General features: G+C 36.2%; 1 protein-coding gene and 1 long non-coding RNA gene across 4 annotated transcripts in view; one reads left to right on the plus strand and one right to left on the minus strand.

Moving 5' to 3' along the window:
- Positions 1-13,751, minus strand: part of ZEB1 (zinc finger E-box binding homeobox 1) — a 288,560-nt gene extending 274,809 nt beyond the window's left edge. Inside the window, exon 1 of one of the 2 annotated variants that reach the window (XM_053713869.1) lies at positions 13,682-13,751. In XM_053713869.1, coding sequence (XP_053569844.1) covers positions 13,682-13,739 — 58 coding nt within the window. In that variant the 5' untranslated portion in view covers positions 13,740-13,751. Of the gene's footprint in view, positions 1-11,532; positions 11,653-13,681 lie in introns of those variants that run through there. The other variant, XM_053713871.1, reaches the window with a different exon arrangement.
- LOC128660190 (uncharacterized) lies at positions 5,113-16,596 on the plus strand. Of its 2 annotated transcripts, none has more exons than XR_008402513.1 (4): positions 5,113-5,286; positions 5,360-5,515; positions 11,119-14,083; positions 14,926-16,596. It is a non-coding gene; the product is annotated as an uncharacterized LOC128660190 (long non-coding RNA). The 2 variants fall into 2 exon arrangements; XR_008402514.1 differs by having other exon boundaries at positions 11,119-13,551.
- The last annotated feature ends 344 nt before the right edge of the window (positions 16,597-16,940 follow it).

Below are 16,940 nucleotides of genomic sequence, written 5' to 3' on the forward strand. Positions count from 1 at the left end.
AGACAATAGTCTTCATATTTTCAATGAATTACCATCAATGTATTTGACTATAATCACAACACAGGTGCAATCACGTTAACCAAACATTTTTTTCCCTTTTTCCTCCAGTCAACCCTCTCTTGTAAGGTTTTTCTGAGCTTTGACAAGCAGGTGATGCAGTCAATAACCCACATTATGTATTTCTATAACAGTGCACTCAAGAGCTGCAGCTATATGGAAACACATTTGCAGTGAAAATTGATACTTGGCGGTACATTTCCTATTGGCTGTAAAAATGTAACAAACACAGGCCGACTTTACCATCACAAAAATGAACAATTATAGCCACAAAAATGTAACCCAATCAAAAAATGGTATTTAAAATGTAGGCAAAAACAACAGCTATTTCTGTGTGTGTTGGTGTATGTGTGTGTATCATGTGCGTACATAAGTGATGACAAAATCCCTGGAAAAGGAAAGACTTGCATTTTTAGCAACATAAACATATATCATCAATTTTGCTCTATATATCTGTAAAATTGTGCTTGTTCCACACCTCTAGTGAAGCAGTAAAGTCTAAGGGGCATATTTATCATGTTTCGGCTCGCTGGAAACAGACGTTATGAAGTAGCGGTCTAAAGACCACTGCTCCATAACCAGTCCGCCTGCTCTGAAGCGGCGGACAGACATCGCCAGAAATCAACCCGATCAAATATGATCAGTTTGATTGACACCCCCTGCTAACCTGCAGGGTGCGACATTGCACCAGCTGTTCACAAGAACTGCTGATGCAATGATAAATGTCGAGACCGTATGCTGTCGGCATTTATCGATGTGCAGCGGACACGATCCGCTATATCGGATCATATCCGCTCGCACAATCATAAATATGCCCCAATATGTATTGCAAAATGCTGCAGATTGCCTGAACCTGCCACATACCAGACAACTACTGCTTAGAGCAGTGCAAATCATCATTAACAGTTATTAAAATGAGCACATTATTTTTATATACCAGCTCTGACTGAGCATGTGCTACAGTGCACAGTATATACTTTTTTGTGATTGGCTGATGACTCAAATGATTTAGGGGGAGAGAATATGAAAAAACGTCCACTACTCATTTGAAATTCAAAGTCAGTGCTATTGTATTGTGTTTTTATTATGCATTTGTTACATATATGCAATGCTAATGCATTTAATAGTCCTTTTATTGACAAATATACTCACTGGAATTGTGCAAAGTTTTGGCAATCAGTAATAAAGTGACAATTTTGAATGTTTTTAAAACGTTTATGTTGAAGATATTTTGAGATGATGTACCTAATATCTTATGTATACTATGTAATAATAAAGTTACTTTTATGTCCTTTTTTAACAGTTAAAGGGACAGCAAGGTCAAAATTACACTTTTGTGATTCAGATAGAGCATGTGATTTAAAGGGATATGAAACCCACATTTTTTCTGTCATGATTCAGACATAGCAGGCAATTTTAAACAACTTTCTAATTGACTTCTATGATCAATGTTTCTTTGTTCTCTTGGTATCTTTTGTTGAAAAGCAGGGACTTATGCTTAGAAGCCAACCCATTTCTGGAGCACTATATCTCAGCAGTTTTGCAAAAATGTTATTTGTTTGAAAAAGCAATACGTGGCAGCACTATTTTCTGCTATGTAGTGCTCCAGATGCCTACCTAGGTATCTCTTCAACATAGAATATCATGGGAACGAGGCAAGTTTGATAATAGAAGTAAATTGGAAACTTTTTTTAAATTGTATACTCTGAATCACAAAATAAATGTTTTGGGTTTCATATCCTTTTTTAAATAATTATCTACTTTACTTCTATTATCAAATATTCCTCTCTTGATATCCTTTGTTGAAGAGTAAAGCTAGCTAGGCGGATAGGAGCTTCGGAGCATGCCTGATGAAACTGCAGTTTCCGAGAAACGCGTTGCAGATAGGGGGGTAAAACGTGGTCACCCCTATTTTAACTCACTGCTTTTGTTTTTAATGTGTTGTTTTTAAATAAACAATTGTTTAAACGTAAGCACAATTCTAGCACCTTTGTTTTTCCCATTTGAATGTTACACGGAGTTGAGCTTCATATCCTTGGATCTTTCTTGTGATTTAACTGGCTGAGCAACACCTGGAGAGAGGGTGAGCTGATACACCCTGAGATATCAGCACGTCCCTACCAGCGCATTGGTGTGCTATTGCCAAACGTGAGTACCCATTTTTGGATTTGGTTGCATCATTTCATGCTCACTTTTGGTTGATCTGCACATGAGGCGTCCCTCTGTTTTGTGTTTCACTCTATAATCAATGTTGCAGACACTGCTGCCAGATGGCTAAAGCCACGTGCACAGTCCTGAACTCACCTAAGATTACTCTCTAACAAAGGCTACCAGGAGAACTAAGCAAAATGTATAACAGAAGTAAACTGGAATGCTGTTTAAAATGTCATGCTTTATCCAATAAATTGAAGTTTAATTTTTACTTTACTATCCCTTTAAATGTCTCTGTTTTAAAACCCTCATCTGGAACTAAAACCAACTAAAATATTTAAATTAGGTAAATTAATTTAAAACAGGGTTAGACAAACTTGATATATACATATATATATATATATATATATATATATATATATATATACCACAACAAAGATTCCACACTCTCTGGACTTGCATCAAGTGTATGCTTTATTAGTGACGTTGCGGGGATCAAACGCTCCCCTTCTTCTGAAGAAGAGGAGCGTTTGATCCCCGAAACATCACTAATAAAGCATACACTTAATACAAGTCCAGAGAGTGCAGATCCTTTGTTGTGGTATATCTCCTCTGTTCCTGTCACCCTGGCATGCTGGATGTAGGTGAGAGTGCAAATTCCTTTGCTATTTTGTATATATATATATATATATATATATATATATATATATATATATATATATATATATATATATATATATATATATATATATGTGCTGTATATATTATTTAATAACCCAATAAAAGCTAGATTTGTATTTATAGCTGTGAGGTCAATCTACAATTTTGCTTGGTCCAGCTGGAGGTAGCCATGGGGGGAAGTGGGGGCACCCATGTGTGTCTTGGGGACTCTAAGTCAGGTAGCAGAGCCTAATTTTAAGGTGCCAGTGGCTCCCTGACACATGGGTTTGTTGAGCCATGTTTTAAAGGAACAGTACTGTCAAAAAATAAACTTTCATTATGCAGCTTGTGATTTTATCAAATTTCATCTGTTATCAAACTTGCTTTCTTCTCTTACCTTTGCTAAAGAGTGAACATAGGTAGGCTGATAGGGGTTTAGAAGTGTGCACTTGTCTTTAGCACTCTATGGCAGATGTTTGCAACAGTTTTGTATTAAAGAGACATGAACCCCAATATTTTTCATTCATGACTCAGAGAGAACATGTAATTATAAACAACTTTCCTGTCTACTTCTCTAATCAATTTTACTTCATTCTCTTGGTATCCTTTGTTGAAAAATAAGCAATGCATTACTGAGAGCTATAGGAACAAATCTGTGAGCCAATGACAAGATATATATATATGTGCAATAATCAAAAACCAACTAGCATTGGTGTTTCTAAGGTTACCTAGGTATGCTTTTTAACAAAGGATACCAATAATACAAAACAAATTACATAATAAGAATAAATTGGAAATGTGTTTAAAATTGCAGGCTCTTTCTGAATCACAAAAGTTTAATTCTGATTTTATTGTTCCATTAACAGATCAGTGATTTGACTACTATAGCCATCATAAACATTGAGTGATCGTTTAACTCCTTTATGTAAGAAACCAACAAAAAGTGCTTGTTTAACTATTTTTTGTCTGTCAGTAGTATATAGAGCAGTGTTTTTCAACCAGTGTGCCGTGAGAGATCCTCAGGTGTGCCGCGGCAGACTGACAACGGGGGTGTTTGTGAATGAATGTCAATATGTCATGTATAGTTTGTAGGAGGCATGACAGCACAGTACAGTGTGTGTATATATATATATATATATATATATATATATATATATATACTGTGTATATATCCTGTATTAGGCTACAATGTGTGATTTTGTAAAATTTTGGGATGGTGGTGTGACACAGACAGGATTTTTTAATGTAAAAAAGTGTGCCACGGCAAAAAAAAGGTTGTAAATCACCGATATAGAGTGACAATTTCACACCTTTATGCCAGCAACACACACAAAGCTCTATTTTACCCCTCCCACCCAAAAGTTACAGAAATATATTAACCCTTTTGCCATTAACCCACACTGAGCTCTGATTTTAACCCCCTGGGCTCCCAGCAGCATACATAAAGAAATCATTGAACTGAACAGTGCAGCAACACACACACTATTTCCTCACTCACCCTTAACTGCCAGTAGCACACATAAAGCAATTAGTCAACACCTTTGAAGCAATAAAGTACAGGGCTGAATTTTTATGTTGGCAATTACACTTCTTCAATTAAGTTCTTTGTGCAGCCCTTTACACGAGCACCACCAAATAATTTTAATTTACAAATATGGTATGTCATACTTTCCCGCATACCGTCAGAAGTAACACATTTACAAAAATGCCATACATGCATTGTGTCACTTCACTCTGGTGTCAGCCATTTTGGAAAAGCCACCGTTATTTGTAAATAAAGGCATTCTTCCAAGCACTGTCTGTCCACATCTGTGTCTCTGCTCTTGCCCAACATGGTTCCCCTGTGTCACTGCACACATCACATGACCCTAAAGCCGGCCCAGAGCCTAGTCACATGGAGAAAGGGGCAGATCTGCCACCTTTGTAGGATATCTGAATACTGCAAGTCTACTCTTGCATGTATGTCATACTTTCCCGCATGTATACCGTCAGAAGTAACACATTTACAAAAATGCCATACATGCATTGTGTCACTTCACTCTGGTGTCAGCCATTTTGGAAAAGCCACCGTTATTTGTAAATAAAGGCATTCTTCCAAGCACTGTCTGTCCACTTCTGTGTCTCTGCTCTTGCCCAACATGGTTCCCCTGTGTCACTGCACACATCACATGACCCTAAAGCCAGCCCAGAGCCTAGTCACATGGAGAAAGGGGCAGATCTGCCACCTTTGTAGGATATCTGAATACTGCAAGTCTACTCTGTCTGCACAGCTTATTACAACAATTACCACTCTAATTAGACGAGAGGTTTAGGTGTCTTCTGAAGTTTGCACAGCAAAAGTTCATTGACTCGGGTTTAATCTCACATCATAATGCAGAATAGTAAGATGCAGAATGTAATGAGAGATGCCGCCACTGGGTAGGAAAACTTTCTCTTGCTTGCCTTAATCGTTGTTCTATTTTTAATATGCCCTCTGCTCACACTCTCCTAGGATTTTGCTATTTCTGGAACTCAAGCACAACTTCTAAAGGAGCCTGGACCGCATTCAAATCAATATAATGTGGCTAGCCGCATGAGGGAGCAAAAGAGGCAAAACAAGGACCACCTACTGCACCTACTGAATAATGCTTGTGAAACTGGGACCCAGGTAATGGTGACATTATTAGAGCATATTTTATCTACAAAAAAACTCAAAGCCTTTCCAGTATAAATTTACTCATTTCAAATGCAGAATTTCTATAATTATCAAAATAAAGGGCACATTAAAACTTCAGGAACCATAGTGTCTGCCATCTACTGCCGTATGTTTATAGCCAGATTTCTTATGGTTTAGAAACAACACAATTCTATGACACATATACTGTATATATATATATACAGGTAGCCCTCAGTTTACGCCGGGGTTAGGTTCCAGAAGGAATGGTTGTAAATCAAAACCGTTGTAAATTGAAACCCAGTTTATATTGTAAGTCAAAGGGAAGTGAGGGAGTTAGGTTCTAGGCCCCTCTCAAAATTGTCATAAATAACACCTAATACATTATTTTTAAAGCTTTGAAATGAAGACTTTAAATGCTAAACAGCATTATAAACCTAATAAAATAATTACACAACACAGAATATATAATTAAACTAAGTTAAATGAACAAAACATTTGCTAAACAGCATTATAAACCTAATAAAATAATTAAACAACACAGACTTCACTTGCATTTTTCTGCAAACAGTTCTTTCTATGCATTCCAATCTGGTCTGATTTATAGACAGGAAGATCTTGTTCTTTTGAAATCTGCTCGATAGCTCAGGTCTGGTTAAACTGATTCATTTCAGCTTGCTTGGCTTTGCTGCAACACAAGCGGACAGCTCCACCTACTGGCTATTTTAATAAATGCACTGCTTCTCAATGCTTTTCAATAGCAGTCACATGACTGGAAAAAAAGGTTGTTATTCTGAAACGGTGTAAATTGAACCGTTATATGTTCTATGTGCCTGTGTGTGTGTATTATATATATATATATATATATATATATATATATATATATGTATGTGTGTGTGTGTGTGTGTGTGTGTATGTATGTATATATATATGTATGCGTGTGTGTGTGTGTGTATATATATATATATATATATATATTGACATTTATGATGCAACTTTGGAAATTGAAATACAAACAGCTATAATATTCACATATATATTGTGCAGGTACTCACCAGTGTAACATAGATCTTTAATTAGCAAATAGGAGAAGCAGATGTCTGCCCTTGAATGTGTTCTTACAGTAAGAACTGTAAACATTCCTTCCATGGATACCATTTTATCCAAATGACAATGCTGCTCTGTCAACACGCCTGACATTTTTCTCATATAACTACTGTCTTTGAATAAAAGTTATGAAGGCAACGCACTTGACTAGGAATAGCATGTATTCCACATACTCAGAGCTTCTCTAAACATATCACACTTAAAGGGAAACTAAGGTATATTTGTTTTGGGCAATTAAGCAGAGCACTAAAAAGATCTACATACAAAATTGTCTTTTCATTAGTAAACTTTCAATTGTTTTGCCACTCAGGGGCATACCCCTTAAAAGGACTTATTACTATATTTATAGAGCATAACATTTTAAACAACTTTCCAAATTATTTTTATTATTAAATTAGCTTCAATCTCTTGTTATACTTTGTTGAAGGATCAGCTATGCTTTACTGGAAGCTAGCGGAACACACATCACATGAACCAAGAACAATATATGTGCAGCCACCAATCAGCAGCTTGGTCCCAGTAGAACATTGCTGCTCCTGCACCTACCTAGATATATGCTTTCTTTTCAACAAAGAATACTAAGAGAATGAAGCAAACTATAAAACATAAAAAAGAGTAAATTGGAAAGTTTTTAAAAATGCATGCTCTATCTGAATTATAAAAAAATAATTTTGATTTTACTGTTCCTTTAGAGCATATTCAAGTATTTTTGCATAAAGGATTAAAGGGACACTGAACCCAATTTTTTTCTTTTGTGATTCAGATAGAGCACGAAATTTTAAGCAACTTTCTAATTTATTACTATTATCAAATGTTCTTCCTTCTCTATGTATCTTTATTTGAAATGCAAGAATGTAAGTTTAGATGCCGGCCCATTTTTGGTGAACAACCTAAGTTGTTCTTGCTGATTGGTGGATAAATTCATCCACCAATAAAAAAAGTGCTGTCCAGAGTACTGAACTAATAAAAAAAGCTTAGATGCCTTCTTTTTTAAATAAAGATAGCAAGAGAATGAAGAAAAATTGATAATAGGAGTAAATTATAAAGTTGCTTAAAATTGCATGCTCTATCTGAATCACGAAAGAAAAAAATTGGGTTCAATGTCCCTTTAAGTAAAAGCTGTTTAAATGTAAGATGACATTAACAGGAAGTATATGATTATGTACAACTGAGTCCTACTCATTGGTTGACAAGGACAACTCCCACAGGAAAAAAAATGGTTCATTCACAAAGCAAGAGCAGTTTTTCAAACAAAGACACTTAACGGCAGATATCAAATGAGCTCCTACACTAATCAAGCAACCACTATATAGAATGTTGCAGTGTCAGTGATCTGACCACTACAGGATGCACTACATTTTTTTAGAGATAAACTGCAGAAAAGGCAAGCTGAACAAAACGATTGAAAGTATTTTTTTAAAAGCACATAGTAAAACATTTTATGGAGAATTTAATTTTATTGTCACTTAAAGGGATCTGAAAGCCATAATTAAACCTGCATGATTCTGATAGAACATGTTATTTTAAGACACATTTTAATTCACAACTATTTTCAAATGTGCTTCGTTCTCTTTGTATCCCTCATTAAAAATTGAATCCGCACATATCCTACACTAGTGGAAGCTAGCTGCTTATTGGTGCCTGCATGCATTTGTCAATTGTGATTGGGTAACTAGATGTATTCATCTAGCTGCCAGTAGTGCAATGCTGTTGCTTCAGCAAAGGATAACAAGACAATGAAGCAAATTTCACAATTAAAGTAAATTGAAAAGTTGTTTAAAATTGTATGTTGTATACAAATCATAAAAGAAAATTGAGGGGTTTCTGCCCCTTTTGAAGATTGAAAAATTCAATTTAAAACCAAAATCCAAATTTTAAAAATAAACCTAGAACTTCTTTTTCAAACACTTCAAAAAAAATGTTTTTACTTCCTAAAACAGAAAAGAAAATCATCTGGTTGTGCCTGGAATGTTAACTTAGGCTAAATTCCTTTATTCCCCAAATGAAAGTTTAAAATACAGCAATGGCAAAAATATGATACTGACTTTTAGAAGACTTAAGGGGGGAGGAAACTATGACAAAGTATACAATATCCCAGGCGCCACCAGCACCTGACATCCTGCCAGTTGTTAACACCTTTTGAGTTAACGGACTAGTGGGGCTTAAACTCTTGAAGGTGCAGATAGCAGTGCCTGCTTGACAAAAAAATAGATATGCTTATTCCAACTTTAGCAGTGCTTCATTTATAGCTACAGTGAAGTAAAACACACACCCTTCATTTCTTATCACTGAGATCGGTGGTTCAACCTTGTTTTGCTCTTACACCCATGTGTCAGTAATTAAAATGACTGGGACAGCCTAAGAATCGCTTATATAAACATAAAAGTACTATAATGTTGGCCTATTCAAAAAAAGAATAAGCACAGACAATATTTTAAGAATTATATTAATGTGATTACATTCATTGTTAATAAAACACACACATATATATATATATATATATATATATATATATATATATTTCAACACAGAGAGGTTATGCTTATGCTATTGTCCTTATCAGCAAGTGGGGCTGGAGGTATGTGTACACTTTTTGTCTTTCAAAGTAATTGTCATAATTATCTCCAGTCTTTAGCGGTTATACCTGAACATCTCACAATTCCCAATTACTGCCCCTGTTCTGTAATATTTCCCTACCTTGTTATGTTGTCCTACTAACGTAACACGTACGGCCAAGCCTACATCTAGATAGAGAACTTTCATATCCGCTATATTTGTTTCAAAAGGAGGCTGATGTTTAAATAGTGATCGTATTCTGTATACTTTTCCTACCACCTTATATTTTGCTGTTTTGAGTGCAGATCTCGCTCAAAACATAAATAATTAAATATTTGTATGGTATTAGCTTGTGATGATAGCGTTCATTTTTATAAATGTATTTTTCAGGCTATGTAACAAAAAAAATAATGGAAACATATCTGTACCCTGAAAAAAAATACAGTTCTAAAATTAATGCTATCATCACAAGCTAATAACATATAGAATATTTTGTGTTTATGTTTTAATGTTTTATGTTTGAGCGAGATCTGCACTCCAAACAGCGCACTCCAAACAGCCAAACCATACGATCAATATTTTTACATCAGCCTCCGTTTCAAACTAAAATGGCGGATATGAAAGTGCTCTATCTGGACGAACGCGTTTACGTAGGTAGAGTAACGTAACACAGTAGGCAAATATAACAGAACACCCCCTCACTCAGTTTGTTTTTGTAAAGGTATTTTTGCATCCACTACACAAATGATGAACTTTCACTTTTTGCTAAAATGGACAAAAAAAATATGATCATCCATTATATTATAATTTGTATAATATTTAATAGAAATTATTATTTTTAGGCAAAAGGTAAAAGAAAAAAAAAAGTAGAATAAATGATAATAGAATATAAAAAATAATATAATTAGGTGGGTATCCAGAAACAAACATATATAAGAAAATTGAAGTTTTTATGTATGTATGTATATATATATATATATATATATATATATATATATATATATATATATATATGTTTTAAAAATTAAGAATGGGTGTAAAATTCCCTAGCTTCTGGAATTTGTCACCCATAACCTTTAACCCTAAAAGTTTGGAATGACTAGCAAAATTCAACAAGAAGATAAACTTGGCTATCTATTCTACTTAGTCACATCTTGCTTTCTTTATGTATAAGCTTAAAATAAAAGATTTTACAATAATTCCTAATGATGAGTAAAATACTTACTAATGGATGATATGTGTCAAGCAATTGGTCAGCGTCATCTCATCAAATTAATGACATTTTAGAAAGAAAGAGCAAGTCATCCTTAACAGTTAACTCCTCCCCTACTGTATATATACAGACATAACAGTTACTGAACGGTTTTACTCACAATTACTGGACTAAGAACAGCATATGGCTAATTTAGCTCTTAAAATAGTTACTACCATATCTCTATGCATACAACAATACCTCAAAATGCTTAAAAGCTTATCAAAATTCAGTCTCCATACTTGCAAGGCTGAAAAAGCTTTATTGTATGAGTAAATAAAACACTAGCCCTAATGCAGCTTCATAATACATGAGCAATAGCATTAAGATGAAACTGAATGCATGCAGTTGGGTGCTCTAGCCAAATGCTTTCAATTAGTTTACAGGCTGTCAACTTCCATTACTTAATAGACCAGCTCCCTCCCCCTTCAATGTAATAATCTACCTTCTTAAAATGTGTCAAAACATCTAAAAAAAACCTAAATATTCCTTTTTAAAATACTATATAATACACAGTATCTTTATCTAAAATAAACTGCTGCACATTTCAGTTTTCACCAGCACATTAGAGGTTAATAACCACAAAAGCAGAATTTGCACACAAAACAAAACCAACAACAACAAAAAAACATTTAAACAGTCGTATCGGATTGTATTCCAATTGTAATATTTTATTTTTCAGGAATCATGCCCATCCCTTTTCATATTCAACATTCCTAACAGCTCCAGCAATCATAAAAATAATTAAAATAATGTATGCCAGAAAAAGGGATGTGTTATTCATCAGTTTCAAATGGTGTAAGATGAAGGAAAAAAATCAGGATGACGCCTCTGCATTATGAACATGGAAAATACCTGGGATGAGAAATTTTCCCTATGCACCTTTTGTTTTCTGGGTGGGTGGCATGATGCAGACCATAGAATCTGTGATCATCTCCTTCAGATCTTTTTTTTTTTTTCCACAGCATTAAACAGAAGGTAAAAAAAACCTTGACAAAGGTAAATCAATGCTTCCCTGGAGAATGAAGACAGCAGACAAGAGGGGGCTGCAACAAGGCATGCAGGAGAAAACTAAACACCATCTTTTTTTTTCTACCTGCACAAGTTGCCATTTGCTGCAGAGACCAGGAGCCTATTTTCCTGTAGTCTTTGATAAATCCTTTTCAGTGCAGGCTTCTGTAGATCATTCTTTTTACGCGTGGTTTATATTTTTTCCTCAAAGAGAATAAATCCAGGTTTCTTCTCTGCTCAGGTAAACATGTTTACAGGCTCCTGCACAGACGCTGGGTGGCTCAAACCCACATGTCACACACATGTCGTCAGCAACAAGAAATGCCCCCTTTCCTCTAATCATCAAAACGCTTTAGATGAAGAAATCCCATTGCCTTGCTCTAACTTACCTTGCACCAAGTACCAAAACACAATATAAATATCATACTTTTAAAAATGAAGACATTGGCAGCATTCCAAAAAAAAAAAAATCATATTTAACCATCTATTAAAGTGATTCATATGTTGCATGAAAGGGTTAAATAACTACAGCTTCCAAATTGTTTAGAATTTTAAAATATTTGTCCTGATAACAGTTTATCATCAGTCAAAAAACCCTTCCCACTAGTCTAAGGCAGGAAATCCCAATACAAAACCTTTACAAAAAAAAAAAAGAACCAAGAAAAAAAAAGGTTACAAAATCTCAGCTGCACACAGCAGAGGGGGGTATTACGAAAACAAGGAGCATTCCCTCCCCCTTCCTTGATTTGTATTTTCCTGGACTTGAAAAATGTCTTTATTAACCCCCCCCCTTAGTGCTACAAGTCCCTGCAACATGTTTCACAGCAATGTTATGGACTTCACCACTAGGTTTGATAGGTAATGTATACAAGGCATTTAACTCATTTTTGTTCAAGAAACTTATGCAAAAGGAAAGAGAACAAGAATGGGAGGGGGCAGATGAGAAATAAAAGCCTGCCAGGGTTAGAGAGTGTGAAATGTAAATGCTATCCTTATATAGGCTGCTGCAGTTGTTGGACAGAGAAAAAGGGGCCCCTTCTATACAAAGTCACCACCCCTTAGAAGACAGGCAGGTACATCTTGCAAGAAGAGGAGGAGGACTACAGAAAAAAAAAATAACTTAATGTAGGCCATTTCCCTGTCTCTACCCCACCCAAATTCATAACCATCATCATCTTCCCCATCATCAACTACCACAAGAAGGGGAAAACACCGTTAGAAAATACCAGCCTAGGGGCATAAACCTATATATAGTTTTTTTTTTGTTTTGTTGTTCATGTAAATGGAAAAATGATGTTGCTACGTTGTATTGCTTAGATATAAATCAGTAATTAAAAATAGGAATGGAAACTAGCTTAAGACAGAAGAGAGGGGTGTGACTTTATAAGTATAACAAAATTACCTTAAAAGTTTCTTAAAATATATTCAAAGGAGCCGTAAAGCATGTAAAAATGTTTGTTTTTTTATTCAACCCATCCCATTCTGCAATAAATACGCTATGCTTTATAAAGTATGCGTTGTAAAGTGATCTGCAGCAAAGAAAGGGTTAAAAGCAATGAATGACAGAAGTGTCACCTTTGCATTACAATCGGTAGTAGGCGTGTAGCCCATATGTAGAGAGAAATAAAATGTATATACAACTATACAATCAATAAAAAAATATACTGCAGCAACAGTGCCTTCCCCATAACCCTGCCCCTATGTTGGCTGATCACCCAGGTAAAGAACTATCGCAAGAAAAAACAAACAGGATGATAATGATAAAAAAGTATAAAAATGATTTAAAAAGCAAAAGGTGCAATAATAAAATGAAAGGTTTATAGTGTCCCCTTCTTGTTCTCATAACGTGGCCGCAGATCCGCTACTTCACTACCTGCCCCGGGGGAGGAGGGCACAGAGGAGGAAGTTTGGAGTTGGTAGGATAGAAATAAATACATAAGAGTGAGACAGAAGGGTTTATATTACAAGAAAGTATTAGTGGTGTTATAGTAAGGTAGTGCCAGGGCTGCTGTCCCCTCCATAAATTAGCATGTGATTAGATGCGTCTAACGGTCCAGGGAGCCGCTAGGCGGAGGAGGCAGCAGCCTGAGCTCAGCAGCAGCAGGTAATGTAACGGTACACACAGAGCCGGCCCCTAGCCCTCACCCCTGGCTGCCCTGCACTCAGCACGGGGGGAGAGACCCTGATCTCCCACCGTCCGTCCACGGGGCAACCCTGACACCCCACAAGCTCACCGTTATTCCGTCTTGGGTTCGCCTGTTTTCTGCGCTTACACCTGGGGCCATCCGCCATGATCCTCTCGCTCTTGTGTCTAAATGCTCGAGTCACCTCCCTCCCCCGCCCCTCCTCGGCCCCCCCTAACACCACCTCCTCCCTCCCTGCTCTTTCTCTCTACTCAGCCCCCCTTCCCCAGCCAGCAGTGTCCGCACCTGGTTTACGACACTTCTTGTTTACGTCACCCCTGTGCTCTCCCGATACCTCTGGGGGTTTAGGGGACTCCCCTCCTTAATACTTTGGCTGTTGTATATCAGGGGGGTGAACTGTAAGGGGGACAGGATGGGCTCAGGTGGTGACAGGAGGGGTCGTGACGCATCTGACACCCCCATATGCAGTGGTACACTAGGGAATTGACAGAGGTGACATACGTTTCTCTAAAGTATAACATAACTGTGTACATGTGACTAGTATGTGTTTTTAAATATGTGTGTATACTATATTCAGGTGTGTGTGTGTGTATATATATATATATATATATATATATATATATATATATATATATATATATATATATATATATATAATTTTTTTAAATACATATGTTTGAGTAGTCATGTTCAAAGATTCAGATGTAAAAATTATGATATTGCAGTAAATTATTCTTATTGGACTAAAAATGCAAATAAACTACTTTCATTTGTAGTTCAATACAAAGGTGTGTTACTATTTTTTATATGTGTTCCTTTCAAAAGTACATATGTTAAAATGTGTATAGATGAAAATCTGTGGACTAATATTTTTCAGGTATTATAGTGTTTAAAAGTTGTCCTTGTGCCTTTTTCACATTATCCTAATCAATGCCACATGCAATTCTCACTCCCCTTATGCTTTTAATAGCCTCCAGTAAACTTGTCCTTTCAGCTGTCACAAACCAGGGGTCTTTTATCCATTAGTTTCAAGCTGTCGCTCACATAATGACCTGTAGCTAGTTTATCTAGGAGGTCCTGGAGCAGTCACTCTTGGGGTTATTTTAGCTGGGAGTACCCAGGCAGTAAAAGGTGCTGCTGCGTTAACTTGGCACAGGTTTGTCATGCAGTTGGCACTGCCAGGAGGTCCAGCAACAGGCTCTGCAGAGGGGGCAGTCTGCAGATGGCAGAGAAGTTTAACCCAATCGCTTACAGTAAGGTTTGCAATGCATTGTGTAGTTGTTTTACAAGCTTATTAATTGCACTTAATATTTATATTTTTTTTTCTGAGTTAGGCAGGAGGTGCATAGAGGGTTTACACGAGGAGGAGCTCCTGTCTCTCCCCACCTCTTCTGCATAGAGAGGCAGCTGAGTGACACCATCTGACAGGAGCTGCTGCCAAACACATCGTGTCTACTCAGCATCCTGTGCCAGGGCTTCAGCCCACCTGCCAGACACGTAACCAGGTGGGGAGGGGCCTCTCGGACTGCAGCCTCCCTTGACACTTCATCATTGATTTTCCACAGAGAGGGGAAGTGAAGTGTGAGGCAGCAGAAACTACAACAAATGGAAAATACAACAAATGCAGCAGGAAACAAATGGTTTTGAAGAAATGAAACCCTAATTTGTTGTTCATGTATTAGATGTTATATTTTAAGACAAGTCCCAACTTAAGAACGGAGCATAGTTATCATGAGGAGCTATCATTATCTTGGAAAACATTATCAGATAAAGGATTATTCCATATTCATACAAATATTCCCAGCAGTTTCTCATTCCTCACTGGTTTTTAGAAGATGATCTTGAAATGCAAGTGACACCCCAGAGAGTCTTCTGCATTGGTGGCACTAGGTCATAAAAATCTGGAGGGGGTGTGTGCAAAAATTGACCACAGCTATATATCAAGGGTGCAAAAGATAACGTTGTGGGAATCTTATTTTCTACTATTTCTTCCTTTATTTTTAAGATTCCCCTTTTCCCGCTGTCACCTCTGAGAGAGGGCAATGGAATTGCAAGAAAGGCCTTGCCTTGTAAATTCTAGGCTCTTAAAGCGACAAAAAGTACAAAGAAAAAGGTCTAATGTGTTATAGTATTTTATTATTTCATTAGTGCCTGGTTATAACTATGGGGTTGATCACAATCAGTTGATAGTTATCTGCAAGTTTTCAATGTGGGCAGCACTTTTTCTCGTTATATTTTCAGTGAAAAATGGTCATATACCTAACATTTTCTCATCCTGTTTTTCTGATCACAATCCAAATTTCGAATACTCAATACATTTACCGACTCATTTTTCATTTATTGAATTCAAAAACAAAAAGGACTTGATAAACCCCATACTCATTACCAAATACCCCAAAAGTTATCAATTGTAACATTGGTTTTGTTTAAAGGCAATAAATATATAGATACACATGCTTCTTAGTCTATGAATTTAGGTTAAAAAAAGCAATGATAAGCATATTTAAACTAATAAAAATGAACAAAATTAATAACCAAGCAAACACATTGTCCCTATACGAATAGCACAAAAAACAACATACACATATTTATAAGTAAACAAAATAGAAAAATAACAGTATGTAAAATATTTAGCCAAATTATGCTACCTGTTTTAAGACTTTTTTTGAGCAAATCACCTTGAGTGCTAATTAATTCTATGAGCTCCCGCTCCAGATAGGTGCTGCCAGAGACTTGCAGGCCAGACACCCTGGTTCAGAATCACTGCTGCAGCTTTTTTATAACACTCAGACTGCCTTCCAGTGATAGCTGATATGCCTGGAGGTTTTAGGTCACCTTCCTTGATGTAAGATATTTGAACTAAAGCAGCTGGTGCTGCTGAAATCGCATTATCCTGAAATCTCCTCAGAAATTGCTAGAGAAAACTATTTACATACAGTAAACTAGCCTAATGCACAAATTGCTGAAATGTACACATCTTTATTTTAAAACGTGGTTTAACTATGTTTTGGTTTCCTATTTCCTTTCAATAGGTTAATAAGCGCTTCACCTGAGTAGTCGCACACAAACATTACTTGTAGTTCTGGTTAAGCAAAAGACTTAGGGGCTGGTGATCTAAAGCTCTCTGCTCAGATGAGATGATCTAAAATGATCCTCCAGCATCCCAAGATTCTTCACAAGATTCTAGAAAGGCAAATTTAAAAATTTGACATATATATATATATATATATATATATATATATATATATATATAAGGGGCATTCCCTGCATTTATGGATGTGAAGGCTAGACAAGCCAAGTGCAATATAGCACTGCATGATATGAGAGTTTTGTTACATTTACACTTTGT

Source organism: Bombina bombina, chromosome 5 (genome assembly GCF_027579735.1).
Source record: "Bombina bombina isolate aBomBom1 chromosome 5, aBomBom1.pri, whole genome shotgun sequence".
NCBI lineage: Eukaryota > Metazoa > Chordata > Amphibia > Anura > Bombinatoridae > Bombina > Bombina bombina.